The following is a 26,489-nucleotide window of genomic DNA, read 5'->3' as shown; positions in this document are numbered from 1 at the left end:
GGCAGGGGTAGGAAATGTATACTTTTATCTAGACCCTAAAAAGGAAATCCAGCACTGAAGCCCATTACTGTATACCCACGAGTATTTTAGATGGCTCACAACATGCTAAGATGTCCTTGAATCATATCTCCATTCAGTGAAAAGACATAGATAACACTAGAGAGTGCTGAGTTATCAAAATGACGTCAGTTTCCTACCCTAAATCTGAAACCTCAATGTAAATGTAGTGATCTGAAGCTACCTGTAAATATTATCATTTATCCTCCTTGTCAATCTCAGCCTCCAGAATAGCTGAGATCATAGGCATGCACCATGATGTCTGGCTAATTTTTGAAATTTTTGTAGAGATGAGGATTTTACAGTGTTGCTCTAGCTGGTCTTGAACTCCTGGCCTCAAACAATCCTTCCACCTCAGCCTCCCAAAGTGCTGGGATTTCAGGCATTGGTCACTGTCCCCGGCCTCAAGTGGTTTTTAATGTGGGACATTGCAGACTATCCATTGAGGTGTCTCGTTTCTTTTCATTTCTATTTCTTTGTATGTTATAATGTGCATACTACTATGTATGTTATAAAAATACTGTTATGTACGTATATACTACAATGACTGTTACAAAAACACTGCTATGTGTGCATACATTACTATGTATGTTATAAAATACAAACAAATAGAAATGAAAAGATGTACAGGCACAAAAGATATAAACAAGCAATGTTGAATAAAAATCATGAGCACTTATTGAAAGTTTCCTGTGTCTGGCACTCTGCTAGTCACTTTACCTGAATTAACTAATTTACTCTTCAAAGCCACATATGAGATAGGGTTGTTATTATTCTCATTTTACAAATGAACTAAGAAAAGCACAGAAGTCTAGCTGTCTAAGGTCACAGTTAGTGACCAAAATAGATGGGGAAACATGATAGATACAGCAATAGATAGACAGATAGACAGACGGACAGATAGATAGACAGGCAGCAATTAAAAAAAAAACTGAGACACACCATATTCTAATAATGGTCGTTTCTGACCACTAGATGATAAATAAGATGTTTCTTCTAAATACTGTTTTGTAGCTTCTAAAATATCTATCTATAATAAACAGACTTGTTTTCATAACTTGAAAGAAATATGAAATAAGAAAAAGCATTAAATTTTAAAATAGAAACACTAAAATTTAGTGAAAAGGGTAGAAAACCAAAACACACACTGATGAACAAGGTAGAAACTTTCGTTAATTGAAAAAATAAACTCATCATTTTTGATGGCTGCATAATATTCCATGGTGTATATGTGCCACATTTTCCCTGTCCAGTCTATCATCGATGGGCATTTGGGTTGGTTCCAGGTCTTTGCTATTGTAAACAGTGCTGCAATGAACATTCATGTGCATATGTCCTTATAGTAGAACGATTTATAATCCTCTGGATATATACCCAGTAATGGGATGGGGAGGAAGGCAGCAAATCACACTGCCACGTGTGTACCTATACAACTATCTTGCATGTTCTTCACATGTACCCCAAAACCTAAAATGCAATAAAAAAAAGAAAAAACAAAGAATGAGCATGGCTGATTTTTTAATCATAATGTGTACATTTCAAAGTGTGAGCATAGTCAAATGAAAACAAATCTAAAACCAAGCCCCCGTCTGTGAAAATAAGCTTCAGAAAGAAATTAAATCACTTTGAAAAAGATGTAAGATTTAAAGAGAAGGATTCAAACGCTGATGCTCCATGGTACCATTAATCAAAAATGTTTAAATGCTTTTAGATTGTGATGGGTAAAGGACACAGATCAGTGCCCATTCTAGATAGCAAGGAAAATTACTTGCTTCATAAGGATTCTAGGCAGGTTTCTGGAATTAAATTGGTGGCGGTAATCATGTTGTTATTAGTGTAATTGCTTTCTGACATCTGTTTCACTGTCATAATCAGTTCTTTGATAATAGCAAATGACATGAATAGTATATAACTAATCAGTAATGTTTGATGCTTCAGTAAAATAAAATTGAAATTATATACCCATTATATATACTCCTTACCAAATTCTCTTCAATCATGTAATATCACACATATGATATTTAGTGCAAGAACGAGGATAGCCCACTCCTTACTGTCCTTTCCTAGTAATTTGTTTTCAATAAATTTTATGAAGTCATATAAATTAGAAGTTCCTTGATGAAATAAGAATTAAAAGGACACACTGTGGCTCAAAACATAAGGATGTGTAATTTGTAAACAAATTGTATTTTTACTACATTTTTATTACCGAAGCTTACTATTCAATGTACTACTCTGTCTTGGAACTGTGAACTTAGCTTTAATGATAAATTTAATGTTGATAATAGTAAGATTGAAAAAGCATTCTAGGGTTGAGCCTGCTACCACAACTATGGTATGAACTTCGAAAGTCACATAAACTTCCTGGATTGTATTTGTAAAATGAGATTGGACCAGATAGCCCCTAAATCCTCTATTTAGGAAGGTTTTGTAATCTTATTTGAGAGCTGCATATTTATCTAAAGCTTAAACACTTGAGTTTTCAGTTAATGTTAATCTTCTCCCTTCTCTGTAGTCAAATGAATAAAGCTTTTCTTTTAGTTTTAATCCCAAGAGATTCCTTTCCTGAAAAAAAAAGATAGCATTTCGCAATTACATATAGATATTAACTGTCAATCCAAAACACACTGCTGGCCCCTGGCATTTCCAAGATAGATTTTAGTGAAGGAAAATAATCTACAGGACATCAGTGCATCAGAAGATGAAAGGAGAGTAGTGAACAAATCCTTTAGGCTTCCAGTAACATTACGTAGAAAATCAGTTAACATTTAGTTTTTGTCTTCAATTATTCCTCCTTATCAAGAACTGATTTTAAAAATATTCTACTGCCTAGCCTATTCAAATGATAACATTTTAGACTGTTTGAAGATCTAAATGGCTACTTAGAATGGAAGCAAGTGAATTTTTGGTCAATCTTTATCATCCTAAGATGTTAATACATATGTAATGTTAACAGGTAGCAAGAAAGTAAATGGATGTATCCCCAAAGTCTACATTCTGAAGAGTATGCCATTACACATTAATCTCTGTTGAGTATCTCCAGTACCTGCTTAACAAACAAGTAACAGTTACCACTGGTGAATGTTTTGTATGTCCCAGTCCAGGTACTAAGAGTTTTCTATGTTTTATATTGTAATCACCACACACAAAAATGTGAGGTAGGTATTATCATTTGATTTTGCACAAGACAAAACCAAAGAACTGGGGATGAAGCATTTCCCAAGAACACAGAATTAATAATTCATGAAACTGGGAATCAAACCCTGTGAAGTGAGTCTAGACCAGGGGCATCCAATCTTTTGGCTTCCCTGGACCACAATGGAAGAAAAATTGCCTTGGGCCACACATAAAATACACTAACACTAAAGATAGCTGATAAGCTTAAAAAAATTGCAAAAAATTCTCATAATGTTTTAAGAAAGTTTACAAATTTATGCTGGGCTGCATTCAAAGCTGTCCTGGGCCACATGCCCAAGGCGCATGGGCCATGGGTTGGACAAGCTTTCTAGACCTTTCTCTGTTGTTTCTAAGCCAAAGGTAGCAGAACAGTATTTTTAAATTATTTAATTAATTTATTTATTTATTTCATTTTTTGAGACGGAGTTTCATTCTTTTCTCCCAGGCTGGAGTGCAATGGCGCAAGCTCCACTCACTACAGCCCCCACCTCCTGAGTTCAAGAGATTCTCCTGCCTCAGCCTCCTGAGTAGCTGCCATTACAGGTACCCGTCACCACGCCTGGCAAATTTTTGTGTTTTTTGTAAAGACAGCGTTTCACCATCAACATCAGGCTAGTCTCGAACTCCCAATCGCAGGTGATCCAGTGGCCTCAGCCTCGAAAAGTGCTAGGATTACAGGCATGAGCCTCTGCACCCAGCCCCGTTTGCTGTAATCTTACGCGATGCTTAGAAGGAGCTGAAGCTTAAACCTGTAACACCCAGAGTCATCAGAATTCACTGGTGAGTGCTACAATCTGGTTTGCATGTGTCACCACTTGTCTAGTCAACCAGCACATTGTTAAAATCAGCAATTATATCACACTTATTTATCTTTATTCCCAATTATGAAGCAACCATAATAATAAATTCAATTAAGCATAATTCAGATGGAACTATTTGAACAGGCTGCAATGGTGCACACTGTCACACTCAATTTCCAAAATAGGCTTTTATAGTAGACAAACATTTCTATCTTTGTTCTATAAGACTGAATAATTGACTTAAATTCACCTGAGCTTACACTTTTTCAAATAATTTCAACACTTCCATAAATTTGAGGAGACTATAGCCAAGTGACTTGTCTGTTTTACTGGGACTTAAATTCCTCTGATTACAGATTTCCAATGTTGTATTTATTATTACGGACTGGGAAACCACAGCGTAAAGTTAACAAATAGTATAGAAAATACTAAAAGCTTAAGCTGTTTTCAGTCTTTTATATGTAAATAAAGAATTCCATAATCTATTCTAAAAATACAAATGAGTATTTAGAACCTGGAAGTTTATATTTTTTAAAGTTATATATGAGTCGGGCATAATGGCTCACATCTGTGATCCCAGCACTTTGGAAGGGCTACATGGGAGGATTGCTAGAGCCCAGGAGTTTGAGACCAGCCTGGACACCATAGCAAGACGCTGTCTTTAAAAAAAAATTTTTTTTAACTAAGAAAATCAGCAGGCACAGTGGTGCACGCCTATATTTGGTGCTAGCTACTCCTTGGTAGTCTGGGGTGGAAAGGCAGTTTGAGCTCCAGGAGTCTGAGGCTACAGTGAGTCATGATTGCACCACTGCACATCACCCCGGGCGACAGGATGAGACCCTGTCTCAAAATTAAATAAATATGTGTATATATGTATATGTATAAATATATATATATATATATACATTCATTTAATTACAACTATTTTTTCCTTCTTGTTTCACCAAAATGCAAATAATGGAAAGAGGAAATAGTTTTATGTTAGTCGCTTTTTGCTAATATCTTGCCAGGTTAAGATCCTTAAGTGAACAAGAAATAAACTACACCAAAACAAAAAGGACAGGCTGCACTGCTGATTTATGTGGAAGCATGTGACAAACCAATTTACATAGACAAACAATGACAAATGACCTAACAAGTTCAGTTACAAGCTGAACAATCACTGCAGACCGATACACATTTATATTCTACGTTAGCATTTCTGCATGTCTTATAAAACAAATCCAAAATCCTTTAATTTGGCATTTTGGTGTTTTCATGTTTTCAATGCATTACGAAGTTAAACTTGGTCGGATCATGTAAGCAAGCACAAACTATGTAACCATCTTAGTGTGCATCCATAAATATTGTAAAATTATCAGAACCTGACCTAAGCCACCCATTTATCATCTTTTACTTTCTTTCCAACTCATTTACTTGTCCTGCCTGCCCACCAGCACACACACACACACACACACACACTGAGAACGCAGAGCAATGTTGCAATTACTAAGACAAACAACCTTATAATCTATCCTGACAGATAACCTACAGATAAGAAGGGCTTATGGGTTTTAACTTTTGTTCTTGTTTGTAATTTCAAACTTGCATAAGCTTGATATTTCACTTCTTCATTTTTTTTTTCACTTCAACCTGGTCAGGAATGTCTTGCTGGGTAGCATGTTACAGGTGATTACAATCAGCCCTTTTAGTCCTCAAATAATCAACTGTTGAATTAAAAAAAAAATAACTTCAATTTACCTAGCAGGCAATACTGGGAGAAAATAAATAATGCCTCTTTTATAAGACTTAACAGCTTATTAGTGAGAAGAGAGTTTCAAACATTTCTTGAAAGGCGATTTTGAGCTCTATTCCTTGATTCCTTAAACACAAATAAAAGCTAAAAAAAATCTTTATTTTCACAAATACTTACTGAGTACCTACTATGTGCAAGGAACAATTTTAATCACCAAAAAATTTCATCTTTGCAATAGCCATAACATTAATTACAGTGAGGAGAAACAACATTCTTTTTTGTATCTATTATTTTAATTCCAGATCTCCTTATTAGTGAAAGAACAATGGAGTTAGGATTGTCATTCTTTCAGGGTGTAAAATTGGCTTTAGAAAGTGGCTGAAACTAAACGAATTATTTTACATACCCTGTTCTCCAATGCAGCTATTATTTCTTTATGCTGTTAGAACCATTTCGTAGCCTACACTTCACTGATAATATAAAATGGAACTTACTCATTTTTCCGCTGCCACTTCTTAAGATGAGATTCTCTTTCCAACAGACCTGATTCTATTTGAGTAATTTCATGGATTTAAAGACTTTGGGTTACATAAAATGTGATATCATCTAAGCCTTAATTAAATTTTTATTAGATGTCACAGCAATATTCTTGTATGCGATAAAAGAAAGCCTTCTTAAAGTCAAGTTGCATTTTTGGAGGGCTGTGATCAATTTTGTTGAGACAATGATCCTCACATGGTTTCCTGTATTGGGGTAGCATAAATTCTCAACCTACTTACGCACCTACGGATTGTTTTCCCCCATGCCTATAAATGAGCTCAAATAGCCTTCGCCAGTGAAAACCCTCTCTCTTCTCTTATGTTCCCCTCTGGCCACTCCATCTCCATCATTTATTTCCCAACCACACTTTTTTTTTCTTTTGAGACAGGGTATCACTCTGTTGCCCAGGCTGGAGTGCAGTGGACCAATCTTGCCTCACTGCAGCCTCAATCTCCTGGGCTCAAGTAATCCTCCCACCTCAGCCTCCTGTGTGGCTGGGACCACAGATGTGCACCACCACATCCTGCTAATTATTTTTATTTTTGTAGAGATGGGGATTCACTTTGTTGCCCAGGCTGGTCTCACACTCCTGGGCTCAAGCGATCCTCCTATCTCAGTGTCCTAAAGTGCTGAAATTATGGACTTGAGCCACCACATCTGGATCCCAGCCATGTTTTTTAAAAGGCTGGCATGTCATCCACATTACTGCATCCTCCTCTGACCTTCATCACTATCCTACCACAATCTGCCACCAGCCAGCCACTATTCCTCCACCAAAACCACTCTTACTGAATTCCTCAATCCACACTAGTGATTCTGCTTTTCCAATCTGCCTCTCACTCTTGGTTGCTCCTCCTATATCTCCCTCCTGGGCCCATTCCTCAGTTTACCCTTCTCTGACTACCTCTCTAGGGCTCTGACCTTGACCCTCTGCTCTTCTCTGATTATTCTTGCTCTCTGACTAGTTTCCACCACCACCAGGTACACCTGGATGATTTGACATCCTCATCTCGTCTAAGCTCTCTCTGCTGAGCCCCAGCCCTGGGCAAGTTGCTGTCTCCACTGGTATGTCCCACGAACACCTTGGTACTTGCCAAGTCTAAGGTTAAGATCGTTTTTCTCTTCCCTAAAGCACTTGGAAAACATGAGAATTACATTAGCTGTCCTCCCCCTCTTTGAAACCTGCATCACATTCCATCTTTATTGATCCAATAGTGCTGAATTTGGTCTGTCTCCAAGCCTGACCTTCCTAGCTGCTTTCCATACCACTGCTAGGGAGAGCCTTCTAACCGCCCATCTGAGTTTGTCACTCAGCTGATAAAAAACCTGTGACTGGGCCGGGCGTGGTGGCTCAAGCCTGTAATCCCAGCACTTGGGAGGCCGAGGTGGGTGGATCACGAGGTCAAGCGATCGAGACCATCCTGGTCAACATGGTGAAACTTCGTCTCTACTAAAAATACAAAAAATTAGCTGGGCATGGTGGTGCATGCCTGTGATTCCAGCTATTTGGGATGCTGAGGCAGGAGAATTGCCTGAACCCAGGAGGCGGAGGTAGCGGTGAGCCGAGACTGCGCCATTGCACTCCAGCCTGGGTAACAAGAGTGAAACTATGTCTCAAAAAAAAACAAAAACAAAAACAAAAAAACCCGTGACTGGCCAGCTGTCAACTTCAGGGAAGAATTCAGTACCCAGATGGGTGTGCAAGGCCTTCCCAGTCTTGCGCCTGCTCTTGCCCAATAGGCAAGGGCAGTTCCCCAAACACTTCATGGTTCCCTGCCCCAGGATTGTTCTCTGTGTTCCGGATGTCTTTCCATGGTCTCTACCTCCTGTCACTCACACTTCAAATGCAGACCCAGCCATGCCTCCCTAGGAAACCTTCCCTGACCCGCTAGGCTAAGACCTATGCTCCCGTTTCTCCAATGCCATAGTGAACGCACCCACTCTCTCTCTCTCACACATGTATGCACACACCACATTTTCTTACAATTGTCCTTTTTACTTCCCTATTTTCAAAACTTCATGGTAACCTCTACCCGGCAAAGGCTGTATTTTGTATCCTTTCACAGCACAACGCTTGACACATAAGACACATCTAGCAAATGTTTGTAGAGTGAATACATAATTCTCTCAAAGCTAAACCTCACCATCAACCCCAACCTAACAGCATATTACTGTCATTTTAATCCAGTCATCTCAGTCCTTTTGAAATAATTGTATCTTTTGTTTAGTTTATAGGCTAATCCAATTAGAAAATTTGGAAAGCTTGAAAAGTTCTACTAACATCTGATAATATTAACAGTCTCTGAGTAGGTGTGTATTAAAATGGTGGCATAGGAGGTATACAGATAGTGCAGCAAATGGGACATTGATTCAGTCCTCAGAGCCACCTAACCGCTTTCTCGAGCAGTTTTCTCTCAGTCCCTTTTTGGCATCTGTCTCTCTGCCTTTTTTAACTCCTGCCTCCTCACAGACAGACAGACAGACACACACACACACACACACACACACTCTCTCTCTGTCTCTCAATGATTTTGTGCTGTTCTTGATCTAACCAGGGGCCTTACCAAAGGCTTCCTTTCCCAGTCCATTGAAACTTGGACACTACCTGTCTGTCTAGCACACCTGTTCTAGGTTTCAAATGGAGAGGATATAGATGACCATTCCTCTTCCTTGACAAATATTTCACATTTTCCAAGATATATTACCTAAACCCAAATAAATGACTCTATAAGTTAATGACGACCTGCAAATTCACACAGGAACAAGGACTGGTTCCATTGCTCTCAAATAACACCATGAAGATGTCCACATCTATTGCCCATATATATAGGGCTGGCCTCAACTAAAACACTAAAGGCCCCCATACAGTTCTGGAAGAAAAAAAAGCAAAATATGAAAGGGCCAGGAAACTCTGAACCCTGGATGTTTTATAAAGATTCATATTCATTTTGTATTTTGACATTTCTTATCTTCTGTTCTTTGATGCAATCTTAGGACAGCTGTCTTCTTCTTACACACAGATTACTTACCTTTTCAATTACTTCTCTAACACACGTAACATTTTGGATCCGTTTAAAAATAGAGAATCATTATCCAAAAAAAAGATAACTTGTCATCCAAGGGAACTGTGTAATCCTAAGGTGGTTTATTTATCCCTAGAAGCAAGTACATTAATAAGGTCAAAGTATTATTTTCTCACTTCAAAGTAGATGACACAGCAGAATTTCACCTCGTGTCCTCAGCCCATGCCAAGGAAACTGTTTCTGAGACCTTCATCTCATTTTATACAACATAAGTTTGTTAAAAAATAAATCCTTTGACTGTTCCTTTAATGCATGTTTTATTGGAATAACGTTCTTCAGATCCCGATCTGGCCCTGGGCTATCAGTGAGCTAGAGGGAGGACTGATAATAAGAGAAGTGCTTTGCATTCCAGCAGGCAGCCATGCAAGTCCCAGCCTGCTGGACGTGCCGTCAGCCCTCCTAGTTAGATACTGCTGCCTGCAATTTACTGTTCCCGTAGCCATCCAGGGCTCTCAGTGGCTTGAATTTGTCCCAGACTACAAGAGTAGCGCCACACAGGACTATCACTAGACCAAAGGCGATGGTTTTATCTCTGGCATTTTGAAATATAGATACATCACTAACTGATATTTAATGAGATTAAAGTTTTCAGAGAAAACGCCCTGCCCCTTTTTGTCTCTGCCTCTGACATCCTTAACTTCCCACTTCTAATTTCCTCCACACCTTCAGAGAAGGGACATTTTTGACAACAGTTATCGTGACTAGAGAGACGGGTAATTTTACTGCTGTGTTACAAATGAAGAAATGGAGGTTCGGGGGTTAATATTTTTGCCCAAGGTCAAAACGGCAGCGAGAAAATGTCAGAGCCAAGATTTGGACTCAAGCCCATCTGGCATCAAAAGCATCCTTTTAGCAACCACCAGACATTGGAATGTTATCTTCCCTGGAGATCTTTACCACCACTCACACCCCCGCGGGACTCTTCCCTGGCTCTCTCCTGCACCCACAAGCATTGGTTTGTCCCTTGCATATCCATGTTCTATACATGAACATAGTCTCTTGTAAATCACACCCCTTATGTATAGAAACCATGTCTTTTTCTGTCTTACACAGTGAATTACAAAATTCAATTAACAGTAGAAACATCTTCCAGCTAAAGTTACTGTGGTGGAGGGAAAGGTTAACTAATATAAAAATTAGGCAAATTGAACTTTACAAAGATATTTCAAATTATATCATGAAATGTCATATATTTTAAGCACACATCACACATAAATGTGTAACATATGGCAGTCTCCAACTTATGTATAAAAAATGAGATAGAATGGCTAGGTTTCCAATTAACCTACAACAGCATATTTTATATCTAATAAGTGCATTGATGCATTCCTCCATGTGAGTTACTGATTAGTTATTGAATAAATGAATGGAAGGAGACATGAGTCAATGCATTTGTTAGAAGCAAGACAGACCTTTGTGGACTATTCCGTAAGTCAGTCAGCAATTTTTAAATTAAGAGCCTACTATGTGCTAGCTGCTATGTCCGAAGTGTAGCTATACTATTTTTGTTTTATTTTTAAAGTTCTGGAAAATCCAAATAAACAAAAGTATTAAACAAACAAAAAAACAACGAATAAGCATTAGCTATGAAGTACTTATGGTCTGAGGGGTTATTTCTGGGTACAGATTATTGGACTAATAAAATCTATAATATGTCATCCATGAAATAGTTAAAGCTCTGGGTATATACCTAGTAATGGGATTGCTGGGTCAAAAATATAAATCATTCCACCATAAAGATACAAGAATGTGAAAGTGCACTGCAGCATTATTTACAACAGCAAAGATGTGGAATCAACCTACATGCCCATCAATAATGGACTGGATAAGGAAAATGTGGTACATATACACTATAGAATAGTATGCACCCCCATAAAAGAATGAGATCATATCCTTTGCAGGAAAATGGATGGAGGACATTATACTTAACAAACTAATGCATGAACAGAAAACCAAATACTGCATGTTGTCACTTATAAGTGGGAACTAAATGATGAGAACACACGGACATGAAGAGGGAAAAACAGACCCTGAGGCCTACTTGGGGGTGGAGGGTGGGAGGAGGGTAAGGAGCAGAAAAATAACTATTGGGTACTAAGCTTAGTACCTGGGTGACAAAATAATCTGTACCACAAACTGCTGTGGCACAAGTTTACCTATATAACAAGCCTGTACAAGTACCCCTGAACCTAAAATGAAAGTTAAAAAAAAAGAGTTAAAGCTTTCTCTTTCATGCTCTCCCACTGCTTGGAAAGTTTATCTATACACATAGGAAAAATAAAATAATGACAGGAACTGCTGGGCAAGTAAAGGAAGACACTAAATGAAACACCAAGAAAGATAAGAAAAATAAGACCTAGGTACGAGAATTGAGTATGTAATATCAGAATGAGGCAAAAAAAGTTACCTAAGAAAACCAACAGAGAAGAAAGAATCTATCACCAACATCCGAGATTTGAATCATTTTAATGAGAATATGCCCTACCAAATGAAATTATGCATAAAAATTTATTAGTTATCAAGTGCCTTCTATATACCAAGCACTATGAAAGGTGCCAAGAAAATAAACAAACAGGCTGGGTGCAGTGGCTCAAGCCTGTAATCCCAGCACTTCGGAAGCTGAGGCGGGTGGATCACTAGGTCAAGAGATCGAGACCGTTCTGGTCAACATGGTGAAACCCCGTCTCTACTAAAAATACAAAAAATTAGCTGGGCATGGTGGCGCGTGCCTGTAATCTCAGCTACTCAGGAGGCTGGGCAGGAGAATTGCCTGAACCCAGGAGGCGGAGGTTGCGGTGAGCCGAGATCGAGCCATTGCACTCCAGCCTGGGTAACAAGAGTGAAACTCTGTCTCAAAAAAAGAAAAAAATAAGAAAACAAACAAAAAAATGGAAACAAATCTGGTTCCTACCCTCATAGAGCTTATAATTTAGTGGGCAGAATCATCCTCAATTGAATACTTATACAAATAGCAATATAATTTAAAACTTTGGTGGATTTCTCAAGACTCTTTCAGTGGCAAGTAACAAATCCCAACTCAGAATCAGAATTCCCTGATTTATGCCATTGGGCAGTCCAAGATTGCCTATGGACAGCTGTGGACTTTGATCTTCCCAAGGCAGCAACTCCCAGAAGAAAGACAGAAAGACAGAAAGACATGGAGGGAGGGAGGGAGGGAGGGAGGGAGGGAGGGAGGGAAGGAAGGAAGGAAGGAAGGAAGGAAGGAAGGAAGGAAGGAAGGAAGGAAGGAAGGAGGGAGAGAGGGAGGGTAGACCTTTTCTTTTCCAGAGCATAGTTAGAGAAAGACCAATTAGCCTGAGGTCCAAGGGTGAAGGTATACTCTGCATGGCCACTTTCTGGACACAAGCTGGTTATGGGAAATATACCACTATTATAAGAAACCCAAGAGAACAACATACAGTGGGGAGAGGACATTCCTAAATAATAGGAGGATGCTGTTACCAAAGGATGGGAGCAAGAGATACTGAGCAAATAAAAATATCAGATATTCACACCATACAATGAGCATGGAAGAAAGGAAAAACTCTGGAGAATGTTTCAAGAAAAGAAATAAAAGCCAAGGTAAGAAAAAAATGTGCTCTGAGTATAACAGAAACTGTTCAGTACATGGAAGACGCTTTCCTGAACTGATGAAAATGTGAGCAAGCGGATTACATTAAGACCATTAAAAGAGTTAATTAGAGTCCCTGAGTGCAGTACTAAGAGATCGTTTGGATTCTTTTATTGAAAAATATTTAAAAGGCTGCCCAGTGATCTGTATCTGAAAAATCTGTTTAATATCTAATTCCCAGGGGGTATTTCCCAGTTGGACTCTTTCGCCTTGAGATAGGTGGATAGCTAATTATGCAAATTTCATGGCTCTATCTCTAATTTCTATTTCATTTGTTGTTTAGCCATATATCATTTTTAACTTTGGAATTTTCTCCAGAGAAGCAAATTCACCAATTTTAATATTTTATCAGACAATTCAAGTTGTGGATTATAAATTATTAGAGAGGATTAAACTTGTCCTTCCCCAGCCTTTGAAATGTTACTCAGACTTACAAAGCTCAGAAATGTAAAACTACTCTTGATAACACCAGTTAAAATATTCCTTTCTCTGTTCTTGCTAGCTTGCTATATGACTAAATCATTTGTAAATCATCCTTTGTAAATGAGCTCTCAGTTTTTTATATATGACAAATTCTCGTACTCTGCAGTCATTCCATATCTACCTTCTCTGTACATTTTGTCATTGTTTTAAGTTTTGTTTTTGAGACAGAGTCTCACTGTCACCTAAGCTGGACACCCCCGCCACTCGGGTTCCAATGATTCTTGTGCCTCAGCCTCTGAGTAGCTGGGACTACAGGCGCCCGCCACCATGCCAAGCTAATTTTTTGTATTTTTAGTAGAGGCCTCCCAGAGTGTTGGGATTATATGAATGAGCCCCCGTGCCTGGCCTGTCATTGATATTTTAACCCAGGATATCACACTATAGAAATTATGACAAAAAATTTGCCCAAAGAAACATATGATAAGAAAGTATCAATAAAACTCTTTGCATGAGTGATAAACCTGAAAAAATACAACACCATTTATAAAAATGAAACACTAACAAGCATCCTACAGCACATTTTCAGAGAGCTTCCTATACTTGGAGCTAGGGACGCATTGGGAATCAGTCACAGAACGCAGTTTATAGTCAAATGCAGACACAAGTAATTACCATTGATGATCAGTGAAATGATGAAAATGTATAGGGTGCACTAGGGTAAAACGCCAGTCTCAGACTTGGTGCTGGGGCAAAAACCCTAAATTTAAAAAATGATTCACTATATCAAAAGTCAAGGCTAAGTGGATACCTGGAAAAAATAAAAAGAAACGGGTCCACCAAAAAGGGGTAAAGTCGTGTGCAGAATTTCAGAACAGAGATGATGTATAGGGATCCTGGGGAAGGGCAGAAAGTGTTGAACTTGAACCTGAAGAGGTCGAACAGGACCAGATACCTTTAGCATGAGAGCAACAGGAAGGCACAGGAGTGGTTCCAACCAAGGAGAGACACAGCCAGATTTGCATTTCTGAAAGATCTTTCTGGCTGTGGAATGAAGAATGGGTTCCAGCAGGGCAATTTTGGAGGCAAGCTGAGAAGCCTTTGCAGTCAGCCAGGCTAGAAAGGCCAGGCCTGTTGAAGACAGGACAACTGAACTAGGGATGGAGAAGAGTCATCCGAACTCAAACGCCAGTGCTTGGCTTAAAAAAATATCAGCTCCTTATTGGCCATGCCTACTTTCAAACTTCTCTTCTAAAAACAGCTTGACAAAACTGAGATTGCACCAATCTGGCTTCCAGTATGGAGCTGTTTTGCAACGTCCAGACAATGAGACAGTCATGTGCAGAATGACTTTAAATCTTGCTTGTTTTTAAAAGTATCTGAAATGAACAACAGATGTGAAAAGGATAACGAAGGCTAAACAACTGAGAAATAAAACAAGCTGCCTGGCTTTTCCATGTACTCCTGATTATAAAATGCTCAGATCACTATGTCTGAGTTCAGAGCCATAGCCAGTCATGGACTGTGCCGAGCTGGAGTTGGAGTCACATTTTCAAATCAAACATGAAAATCGTAAACCTCTCATTTGCAAATGCCTGTAATCTAAATAAAATCATAAATTCTATTATCTATAGAGTGGTAGCAACTTGCAAACTGTACCGTCTTTCAAAGTAAATCTCCAATGAGATCAAAATGAATCAGCTGGTGAGCAAACATTCAGGAAAATCCGAAATCTTGGAGATTTTACAATTCTTTCAGAGCTGTATCTTAAGACGCAGCAAAGTTAAGACAAAGTCTTGGTTGGAACATTGGTGGTCCAGACATAAGATGCTAAAAGGCCCAGTGCAAAAATGTCACCACGTCCATGTGTTATTTGCCTTCAGTTCACTTTGTGATAGTTCCTAAGAAGCCAGGTATTAATATTCCCTTCTCTTAGCTGAGTTGTTCATTTTAATTAACGTATCATTACCCTATTTGTTTCCTAAGAAACAACTGGATGTATGGTTAGTTTCATGATATGATAAGAAAATTCCCCATTCTCCATCTAGAAACATCATTTCAACTAAAAACAGGTCACTGCCAAATAGTTACCATTAACATTTGTTATGATGTCTGGGTGCAGTGGCTCAGGTCTGTAATCCCAGCACTCTGGGAGGCCAAAATGAGTGGATCACTTGAGGTCAGGGGTTTGAGACCAGCCTGGCCAACATGGTGAAATCCCAACTCTACCAAAAATACAAAAATTAGCTGGGTGTGGTGTCGTGCCTGTAGTTGCAGTTATTCAGAAGGCTGAAGCAGGAAAATCACTTGAACCCAGGAGGTGGAGGTTGCAGTGAGCCCAGATCGTGACACTGCCCTCCAGCCTGGGCAACAGAGTGAGACTCCGTCTCAAAAAACAAACAAACAAAACATGTTATGAAGCCCTGTGGTTCTTGTTCTGGGCATTAGATGTTGTAGGGGGAAAAAATTACATAGTCTCCCAGTTGTTTAGAAATTAAATTCTTTACAAAATGATCCACAGATTTAATGGGATTGCAGTCAAACGCCCAAGAGTTTGTAGCAAAATCTGAAATGTTTACTCTAAAATGGCTCTGGAAAAGGAAAGAGTCTCCTGAAATAGCCAAATTCTGAAGAGCAAGAACAAGAAGGACGGGTTTGCTTCATCAGATATAAAGACTTATTACAAAGCTATAGTAATTAAGACTGTGTGTGAGTAGAGGGATAATTATGGGTTCCCCTAGCCCCTTTATCTTCGAAGTACATTATCTTAGCAGGGCTTATTTCAGAATTTATCTTTTTGGAGTAGACCTTTCACAAACCCAATAATCCAAAAATTCTAGCTCTAAATAGAAGTCAAGCATCTCCTGCATGTAAACAGGAAAAGACATTTGCAAGGGTGCTCATACCCTGATGTCCACAAGAGCCCTAATTATCCGTGGATGGAAAATAGAATAAATCAGTTGTGGACCAGCAGATTATAATTAAGAGAAACCCAAGTACATGCAGTTACTAAAAACAAAACAGCAAGTGATGTGATTTATTACACAACTCGGTCTCCACCAAGATTGCTTCACAACATACCCATCAGTATTTTACAAGTCTTTCCATATTAACAAATGTGACCATGAGATTCTGATAGAAGAGCTATATTCACTCACACCTTATAAAACAAAAGGTTTTCATAAAATTCATTTAGTTTGAAAAAAAATAAACATTTTTAATGCGACATAAAATTTTTAAAGCCAAGTTATGATTCAAAGTAGGTACAAATATATATTATACAAGATATCTCTATAATATCCCATGCTAGTTTAACAAAACCGGCATGTGAAAATAAAGCACTGAGCAATATCTTTGTAATACAGACAGAATGCTCTCAAACTAAAATGCGAAATAAAATTTGTTTCAACCTCACAAGTTAACTTGATTTTCACAGGGCATCCACAGTTTTCAAAGTATTCAAATATTCTTTAAATTTTTGTTGTATGACAGAAAAACTGAAGTGACCCTCTGTTTCTGCTCCAAACAAACACCAAAGGAAAAAGAATGCAAAGACACGGTGGTATGTCTCTTAGTTCAATTTTTGTTTCTTGGAATTAGCAAATGAGATGGCTAAATGACAACATCAACAAAAAATTCAAAGGTGCATGTTCCCAGGACCTATATAAATAGTAAAGACAATTAAAATGGCTAATAATAGAAGCAATCATTCTTGAAAGAATTATAGACAGGCAGTACATTTTGGGTAATCTTAAATATAAAAGTATGGACTGAGAAAATAATTAAGAAGTTGAATGTTTTTAAATTAAAAGTTTAGGACAGGATTCCTTGAAATCACAGGAACCCAAATCCACTAAGAACATGATTTGGTATGCCAAAAATTATTTCATATACTTCGCATTGGAATATTTTGCAGTGCAGATTGTATTTATGTAATTTGTATACAGACATTTTTCAACGAATTGAAGGGAAAAGATAGGAAAAGGAGAAGAGACAGCCAAAGGGAGAAGTCGGCTGTAATACCAGACTTGCCCCCCCCACCAGCTATGCCCTCAGGAAGGTCAGTGGGCCCTTCTGACCAGACAAATGAACAAAAATACAGCATATCAATAACCAGGTTCATTAGGTCAGTGGCAGCTACAGTTTAAGTTTGTATATAGGAAAGAAATAAGCAAATAGGTATAATAGATTCAGCATGAGCAGTACCTAAAATGTACCTAAAAGACTTTCCCATTTTAAAAATCATCATTGTTGGTGCATTTCATGATCTAAAATGATAAATTCTACCTATCTTACTTCCCTTTTAGGCTTTAGAGAAATAAATATTTTATTGGATGTCCATATTACGGTTTCAGAGAGAAAAGGATGGGAGTTACTACTAGAAGCAGATACGCTCAGAAGCATGTGACTACCACCCAAAAAGCATTATTGAATGTTGAATGTTCCATATTCCAGCTGGACCCAAGAATACAGCATCCAAATCTAAACAAACCAGTGTGTACTTACAAGCATCATGCTCAAAGAGAATATATCAGTTTTATATAGACTTTTCACGTCACTGAACACTCCAAGGAATATATAGAAAACTGACTTTTAAATATTCAGATTCCTATGCAGTTTTTCCACAGGGCAACTTCTTCATACTCTCTCCATATTCTCAAAGCCTCAATGAGCTACACATCTTACCTACAGGACAAGACCTCGAACACCACAGAGTCTAAGGAAAATGTCCCATTATTGAGTAAAAACGAATTGAGGAACTGAGTAATAAGATTCCAGATGAATAAAAAGGAAGTCAATCTGCATGCTGGCCTGTGACCCTCTCTTGACAAAAATCACAGACCGCTCTCTATGATAAGGCCTCAAGCAGAAACAGTGAGGACAGCTTATTTTACTCTGGAGGGCAAGGGAAAGATACTAGTGCTTACATCTGTTTGGATGGCCTCCGGAGGAAGAGGTTAAAAGTCTAGATTTCCAGTAAGGTCACATAGTATCTGACCCCATGTTCAGATCTGTAATATTTAACAGGCTAATTCCAAACAGGCCCCTGACAAGACCTCTAATTCTATTTAAATATACAAATCTATACTATCATTTCAGAGCTTACCACCTTTTTCATTAGAAAGAGGAAAATTAAACCCAATAATAAATATGAAATGAGTTCACTGTCTGGTTATAAACACATGTGGAATATTTCATATTCTCATCTTTTCTCAACTATTATCCTGTTAATTTATGACACAATAAATAGTGGAAGAAAGTGCCTTCATAAAAGCATCACTACTTTGTCATTCTGTAGTAACTTCCTCAGCTTAACAGAATCATTGTGTGGGAGGCACTGAGGGAAGACATCCTGTGTGAACTCAGTGAAGAAAGACCTCTTAGAATGGAGTACTCTACAGAGATAATTAAAGCTTTGGGAAAATGTGCTCAGAATAAAGCCAAAGGACTGGAATTCATCAGATTAGGAGAGAGCGGAAAGCAACTCAGTGATACACAACCTTATGTACTATGGCGATTCAATTTTATTTGCTTTTCCCCCATATCCAAAACAAATACCAAATAAGATTCAAAGTGAGAAAAGGTAGAAAAGGAAGATGAAGACAGAGGTAAGTTAATACACAAAATGTAGGCACTGAGATTGCAAGAAACCAAAATTTAAATGGTAAAACTTCTTAGCACCATTTATAATGTCCAGAAGATACAAACAAGTTCCAAAGAACTATGTCTGTTATTGAAACACAAGTTCTCTCATCCTATCGACATCTCTTTTTCTCTCTTATTTTCTGATGCCATACAATCTCGGGAGCAGACACTGTGCAATGTCCTGCAGAATATCCTCATCTACCTCCCTGTAACAGCTACCATAGCAAGTTTTTTATTATTTTATATTTTTTGAGACCAAGTCACACTTGTTGCCCAGGCTGAAATGTAGTGGTGTAATCACAGCTCACTGCAGCCCTGACCTCCTGGGTTCAAGTGATCCTCTCACCTCAGCCTACCAAGTAGCTGGGACTACTGGTGTGCACCACCAAGACCAGCAAATTTTTAAGAACATGTTTGTAGCAATGAGGTCTCCTCCCTATGTTTTCCAGGCTGGTCTCCAACCCATGAACTCAAGCAATTCCCCTGCCTCTCCCTCCCAAAGTGTTTGAATTACAGATGTGAGGCACTGAACCTCACCTCCTAACAAGTTTTATGATAAAATATATATATATTTAAGATGGAGTCTCCCTCTGTCACCCAGGCTGGAGTGCAGTGATACAATCTCAGCTCACTGCAACCTCTGCATCCCAAGTTCAAGCGATTCTCCTGCCTCAGCCTCCTGAGTAGCTGGGATTACAGGTGCACGCCACTACGCCTGGAAAATTTTTGTATTTTTAGTAGACATAGGGTTTCACCATGTTGACAAGGATGGTCTTGAATTCCTGACCTTGTGAGCCAACTGCCTCGGCTTCCCAAAGTGATGGGATTACAGGCATGAGCCACCACGCCCAGCCGAGACCATATTTTTAAAGCCTCTTTCATTAAAGTTTAATGGCAGGAGGCCTAAAGGCAGTTTAATTCAAAAGCAATTTCACAAAGAACCAAAATTATTTAATAGTCTTCATCTTCAGTGAAATAACACACCACCACCATCATATATGGATGCATATGTACATCTGTATCTATACTGTATTTCAAGATATTAAATTAAAAACATAAGTAAACGTACAGTCAGAAAAGCAGTATAGGAGAATAATGGAATAAACTTTTTGAAAGTCCTACCTATCAATAGAAGGTTTAAGGTAAATAACCTGATTTTAAAATGGGGAAAGGACCTAAAAATAGACATTTCTCCAAAGAAGACAAAAAATGGCCAACAGGTATATGACAAGGTGCTCAATATCACTATCATGAAGGAAATGCAAGCCGAAACCACAAGGAGGTATCATCTCACACCAATTACTATTAAGATGGCTATTGCCAAAAATGCAATAGATAACAAGTCCGGGTGAGGACACGGAGAAAAGGGAACCTTACTCACTGTGGGTGGGAATGCAAATTGGTACAGTCATATAAAGCACAATATAAGTTGCTTCAAACAATTAAAAATAAAATTGCCGTTTGCCTCAGCAATTTATCTTCTGGGTATATACACAAAGAAAATAAAATCAGTCCCTTGTAGAGATATCTTCACTCCCATGTTAATTGAAGCATTATTCACAATAGCCAAGATATGAAAACAACCTGAGTGTCCACTAATGAATAACTGGATGTATAGTCCATATATAGCGCATATATATGACATATATAGTACATACATAATACACATATTGTATATATAGTGAATGTATATCATATATATTACATATATAGTGCATATATATTGCATATATATTATATATTGCATACATACTACATATACATCATATATTGCATATATAGTACATACATATTACATATATTGCATTCATACTACATATATATGCACAGTGGAATATTATTTAGCCTTAAAAAAGAGGATCTTGCTATTTGTGATAGCCTGGATGAAGCCGGGGAACACTGCTAAGTAATTCAGACACAAACATACAAATGCAATTTGGTTTCTCTTCCACATGGAATTTGAAAATAAGTAAGCATCATGTTGTACAAGCTTAAATGTACATAATTACAAATTGAAAAATAAAGAATTGTTAAAAGAAATGTATAAACAAAAAGATATGAGATGAAGAACATGAGTGAACATTCACTCAGAAACCAGCAGGATAGAAGAATGGCTGAATGAACTTTTTGAAGTTCCACCTATTAGTAGAAGGATCGTTTAGCAGACTTCTGGATCTTATGCTTTGGTTTTAACAATCATCCTGTGAAATTAGTTTTGTATTTATTTCTATCCTATTGATGGAAAACTTCTTAGCGTGGGAATTATTTAAAAAGTCTCCCAAGGCGACACTCAAGTTAATAGTTCGGCTTGAACTATAGTTCTATTAAGTTCAGTCAGTCCAACAACCATTGAATGCAACTATTTATTGGTAGTCGCCACAGCAGATTCAGAAATACCTGGTCTGGTCTAGTAGAATACATGAGACAGATGTAGACATGTAAAGAAAAGGAAACCCTTCAATATTAAGCAAAGTCGAGCAAGTGCCTTTGAAGAAAGCATAAAGTGCGCTGAGAATTCTAAGACAACACGTCTTTTTGTGGAGAGTGTCACGTGAGATAAATCTGTAGGAAAAATTAGAAAATGGATGGATGGAGACAGAGTCAGAGAAGGAAGAGCAGGAGAAATGGCAGAGGTGGTAATGCATGGGACACACTCAGGGAACTTCCAGAAGCTCATCTGGTGAGAGCATTAAAGGAGAGAGAGGCAGGGTAGACAGGGTGGGAAAGTGCTTGAGGCCACATGGCAATGGCCTTAAAGACCATGGAGAAGAGACTCTATAATGTAATGGGGAAGCAGCTAAAGACTTTACTTCTTTGTTTAGTTATTTTTATCCTTTTTGTTTTTTTTTTTTTGGCAGAGTCTCCCTTTGTTGGCTGCCCAGGCAATGGTGGGATCTTGGCTCACTGCTACCTCTGCCTCCTGGGTTCAATCAATTGTCCGGCCTCAGCCTCCTAAGTAGCTGGGATTACAGGCACTTGCCACCACACCCAGCTAATTTTTGTATTTGTACTAGAGATGGGGTTTCACCATGTTGGCCAGGCTGGTCTCAAACTCCTGACCTCAGGTAATCTGTCCGCCTCGGCCTCCCAAAATGCTAAGATTATAGGCATCAGCTACTGCACCCAGTGCTGAGCTGAATGAAGACTTTAGATCCCATGATCAAGTTTGTTGGTCAACTTATTCCTCTTTAAAAACATAGTGTTTCTGCAATAGGAGATAGCTTTCACACAAAAAAATGACAAAACTTCTTGATAATCACACATATTTTCCACATCTCTCCATTAGAATATCTGATTCTAGCCATCAAGAAACTTGTCTGGAGCAAAATTTGTAGCTTTAAGTTTTATTCAAATACATTCTCCCTGACAAGAGTCAGTTTCTGAAGAACACACTGAAATGTGCAAATTCTCCTGATTATGATAATTTCAAATCTCTATGCAGACATCTAAGAACAACAACAAAAAATTATCTCTAATATGAATGTTGTACACTGCAATTACATCTCAGTCCCAACTTACCCAACCTCCTGCTTCAAAACTTGTATGTATTCTCTAAAGGAAAAAGAAGCTTACATTTCATATTTTTAAAGTTTTGCATGCAGCCTCAAGTCACTGATTGATAAAATAACTTTCATCCAACAATATGACAGACGCCCATTTTATAATAAATATTCACTTGAATTAACTCGTCTATTGTACCATTTTCCTCTAGGTTTATATGCAAAGAGAAACTAGTGATTATGTCTCAACAGCAACACTCTCACAACAGACTCTACAAATAAGTAATATTTCAAAGTTAATTGTTTAACTCCAACAAACGCAGAAAACCAAAAAACATTCGACCAAAGAACAACTAAAGTAAGTGTAAAAAATATGATAAGCATAAACTACTTCCCTCTAAAACAGAAAGGGAATAATAGAGGAAATTAGCAGTTTCTCTGCCCTCTAGTGGCAATAAAATTAACTGTAGCATTTACTAAAGCAATGCATAATAAAATGTCCCTGTTATGAAATCAGATATTTTTCCCGTGCCAAAATGTCTGTAATAAAAATCCTGATTGTTGCATGCCAAATTTCAAGAATGTTGGACTTTTCCCCCCATATTGAACTTTTACATAGGCTATTTTACAAATAAAATTGTATTTGTTCTGTTTCATCTTGCTATTTTTATATATTCAGTAAGCTAACCATTTAATTCCAATATTATTTCATAAAACTACATATAAATTGATGTCCAGGGAAGAAGCTACTTTGGTTTATAAAAAAAAGTATTCAAAAATTTGCCAAGGAATTTAAAATTATTCTTTTTAAAATCAATTCTATCAATGTATGGATTTCTAGAGTAGAATTCCCATCAGAAATATTCAACTAGTTTAAAATACCAGTACACTGATGTTAAACATTTTAAGTATTTTATATTTCCCAAAGCAAGGGCTTTTAATTATACAGCCAATCTTACTTTGTGATGAATTTCATCCTCAATTTCAGAACTTCTTGGAATAGAAAATGTAGCGTGTGTGTGTGTGCGTGCGTGTATGTGTACATATATTCTTTTTTCAGTAACAGTGCTGAAAAAGGTTCGGAAAAAGATAAACATTTTGTTGACGTTTATTTATTTATTTAAAATTTATTTTTACTGCAAATGCATTATTTATTCCTAGTGTCAAAGAAATTTTTAAATAAACAACTTGGGATGCATGTTGGCACACACATCTTTCTAACCTCCTCCGTGGTGGAGTCATCTATTCATACCATGAATAAGTACATGAAAATTACTGTTGCAATTTTTAAATAAATGTCGTTCCCTGGAAGGCTGAAAGTATTATTTTTTACCACCAATGAAACATATAGAGAAATATGCAAAAGGTATAGTCTCCTGTCATAAATCACATACAGTCAAGAACAACCTAGGTCCATTAATGCAGAATAATTAAATGTGACGAAGACAAATCAACACCCAAGAAATGTGCATTTTATTCTCAGCTTTAAAAGTGTTGTCATCATATTGCCTCCCTGCACATGCACTCCAACACACACACCCCTCCAACCGTAAATAAGAGCGCAGAGTCAGTATCTGTGCTTTAGCTAGAACAATTTACACCAGGTGTTGTGACTGTCTTCTAAGTCGCGGCTTGTTAAATTTCACTCAAGGGTTTCCTTTAAGATCTACAAGATTCACCTTGCCTGGAATCCCCAGGTGTCCCCAGCTTTCCATCTGTGCCTCTCAAGTTTGACTGTTGACCAGGTAATCATTAAACACGCACACGCACGCACACACACACACACACACACACCAGATCAGAACAAACTGATTATCTTACACAGAAAGTTTTCGTTTTCTTTTCAAGTTTTTTATTTTTATTTCTCGTTTCACCTCCTCTCTAAGTGCACCCGAGTTCACCAATTTCTGCCAAGATCTCTTTCTGCCTGTGTCCTCACTTTCTTCACTGAAAGGCAGAAATGGAAAGTAGGCACCCGGTTCGCAGTGGGCAGGGTCCCAGCCGGCCCTGAGGACGCGGCTCCTCTCAGGACGCGCACCTGGCTGGACCGCCACTAAGAGGGCGGAGGTCGAGGGTCCTCTCAGGGACAAAGTTAGGGCGTCCAGGCCTGTCTGTGAAGCCGGCAGGCGGGGGACAATGGGGGCAGAGGTAGGTCTCCAGAAACGCGCCCTCCCCCACCTTTTCCACCTGCTCCCCACCTCTGAGCCTGCCCCACCTACCCCGCCCCACTTCCAGCGCCCGCTCAGACCAGTTCACGAGACGCAGCCAGTGGGGATCGCCAAGGGGAGCAAGGTGGTGTCACAGGGAATTTTCTCATGCAGAGGGGAGACCCGCAATCCCGGGCTTTCACCACGTCCCCCACCCACCCCCACCACACACTCGCTTAGTTTAACCAGCAGCGAGGAAGGAGGGGAGACGGAGAGCAGGCAGCCTGGAGATGCCAGGTCCTAGGAGACTATCAACAGAAGCTTTGCTCTCACAATGGGCTACTTGGGGGAGGCAGTACCACCCCCTGCCGCCCAGGTGAAGTAAGCCCAAAAGCCTCAGGAAAACCCCTAGTCCCCGGCGTCCTTCTCTTGTTAACCCTCTTTTCCCCATTTGAGAAGCCTAAGTTTACCCGAAAAGCAACTGCAGTAACTTTCCCCAAGGGCAGACAGGTGATGCGGGGGGAGGGGGTAGGAGGAACGAGGGTGTCAGAGAGGTCTTCAACTGAGCACAAAATCAACAAGCCAAAGTGCTTCTTACCATGGATGTGGTCTCCGGGCTTCCCTTCGGCGAACTGAAACTGGTCCAGGAAGAAGTGGCAAAGTAGCACAACTCCTGCGGCGGCCAGGTCGGCCCTCGGGAACCTCGCCATGCCGCCGCCGCCACCTCCCTACCCCGCCCGCCAGTCCTTCGCCGGTGCTCTGGGGCTCCCGAAGCGTTTGGGGCGACCGGGTCAAGCGCTGCGGATCGGTCTCGGCGGGACCCAGAGGCCTTTGTAAATTTCGCTGGGATTTTACAGCAGGAAGCCGAGGAGGGGAAGACGCGAGCGCCAGCAGGAGCGCAGCCCTCTCCGGACCTCCCGGGTTTTCTTTGCAACTTGCCACCCTCGCAGCCCTCACCCGATACTGAACAACAAGCCACCCGGGTGCCCGCAGACGGTGACTTCCGAGCCCCCTCGATGCGCTCCACTGGGTTCAAAACAGATCGTATTCCACAGCCTGCGCCGCTGCCAGCTCCAGATCCACTAGGGATGGTCGGCTCCGCAGGAACTTTCCTCAGTCTCGGGATGGCCCCGGCAGGAGGTTTAGGTTTGCAGGAAAGAGGCTGATGCCGAAACCCTTCCGACAAGTTTTGCTTCTCTTCTTCGCCCTACGCAGGGCGCGCGTCCTTTCTCGCAGCCGGAGGAATGGGCAGCTCCGAAGAGCTGAGCCCTGGAGAGGTTCGGGCTGCAGCAGTCTGAGTTCCGAAGCCAGGAAAAAAATGTGTGTGTGTGCGTGCGCGTGTGCGTGTGTGTGTGTGTGTGTGTGTGTGTGTGTGTGTGTGTGTTTTAAGGAAGAAGAAAGAAAAAGGGTGGGGTGGGGGGAGTCTGGCTGGAACCTATCGGGAGACGGCTCCTCCAGGCTCAGGAGGAGGTGGCCCCAAGCCCCCGCGGAGCCCCAGGAGTTTGGTGGCGGAGGAGGCGCCGCGGTCGTCGAGCTCCTCCGCGCTCCTGCTCCACACTTTGAGGAGGGAAGGCGGCTCGCAATTTGCCAGATCTGCCGCCGCACCCTCCTCCCTCCTCCCTTCTCCCTCCTCCCTCCCCTTCGCTCCTCCAGGCTTCTCCCACCTTCCTCCCTGAAACCGGCAGCCCGCACAGACCTGTCCAATGGCTGCACTTTCCTCGGGGCTGGCACAGGAGTCGCCGCCGGCTGAGCG

General features: G+C 39.7%; 1 protein-coding gene across 1 annotated transcript in view; it reads right to left on the bottom strand.

Annotated features, from left to right (window-relative positions):
• PLXDC2 (plexin domain containing 2) overlaps positions 1-26,267 on the bottom strand; it is a 434,538-nt gene extending 408,271 nt beyond the window's left edge. Inside the window, exon 1 of the mRNA XM_002750087.8 lies at positions 25,335-26,267. Coding sequence (XP_002750133.1) covers positions 25,335-25,446 — 112 coding nt within the window. The 5' untranslated portion in view covers positions 25,447-26,267. The remainder of the gene's footprint in view (positions 1-25,334) is intronic.
• Positions 26,268-26,489: the final 222 nt, after the last annotated feature.

This window comes from Callithrix jacchus, chromosome 7 (genome assembly GCF_049354715.1).
Source record: "Callithrix jacchus isolate 240 chromosome 7, calJac240_pri, whole genome shotgun sequence".
Lineage (NCBI taxonomy): Eukaryota > Metazoa > Chordata > Mammalia > Primates > Cebidae > Callithrix > Callithrix jacchus.
Note: the sequence above shows the minus strand (reverse complement) of the source record. Positions and strands in the feature narration are given on the sequence as shown.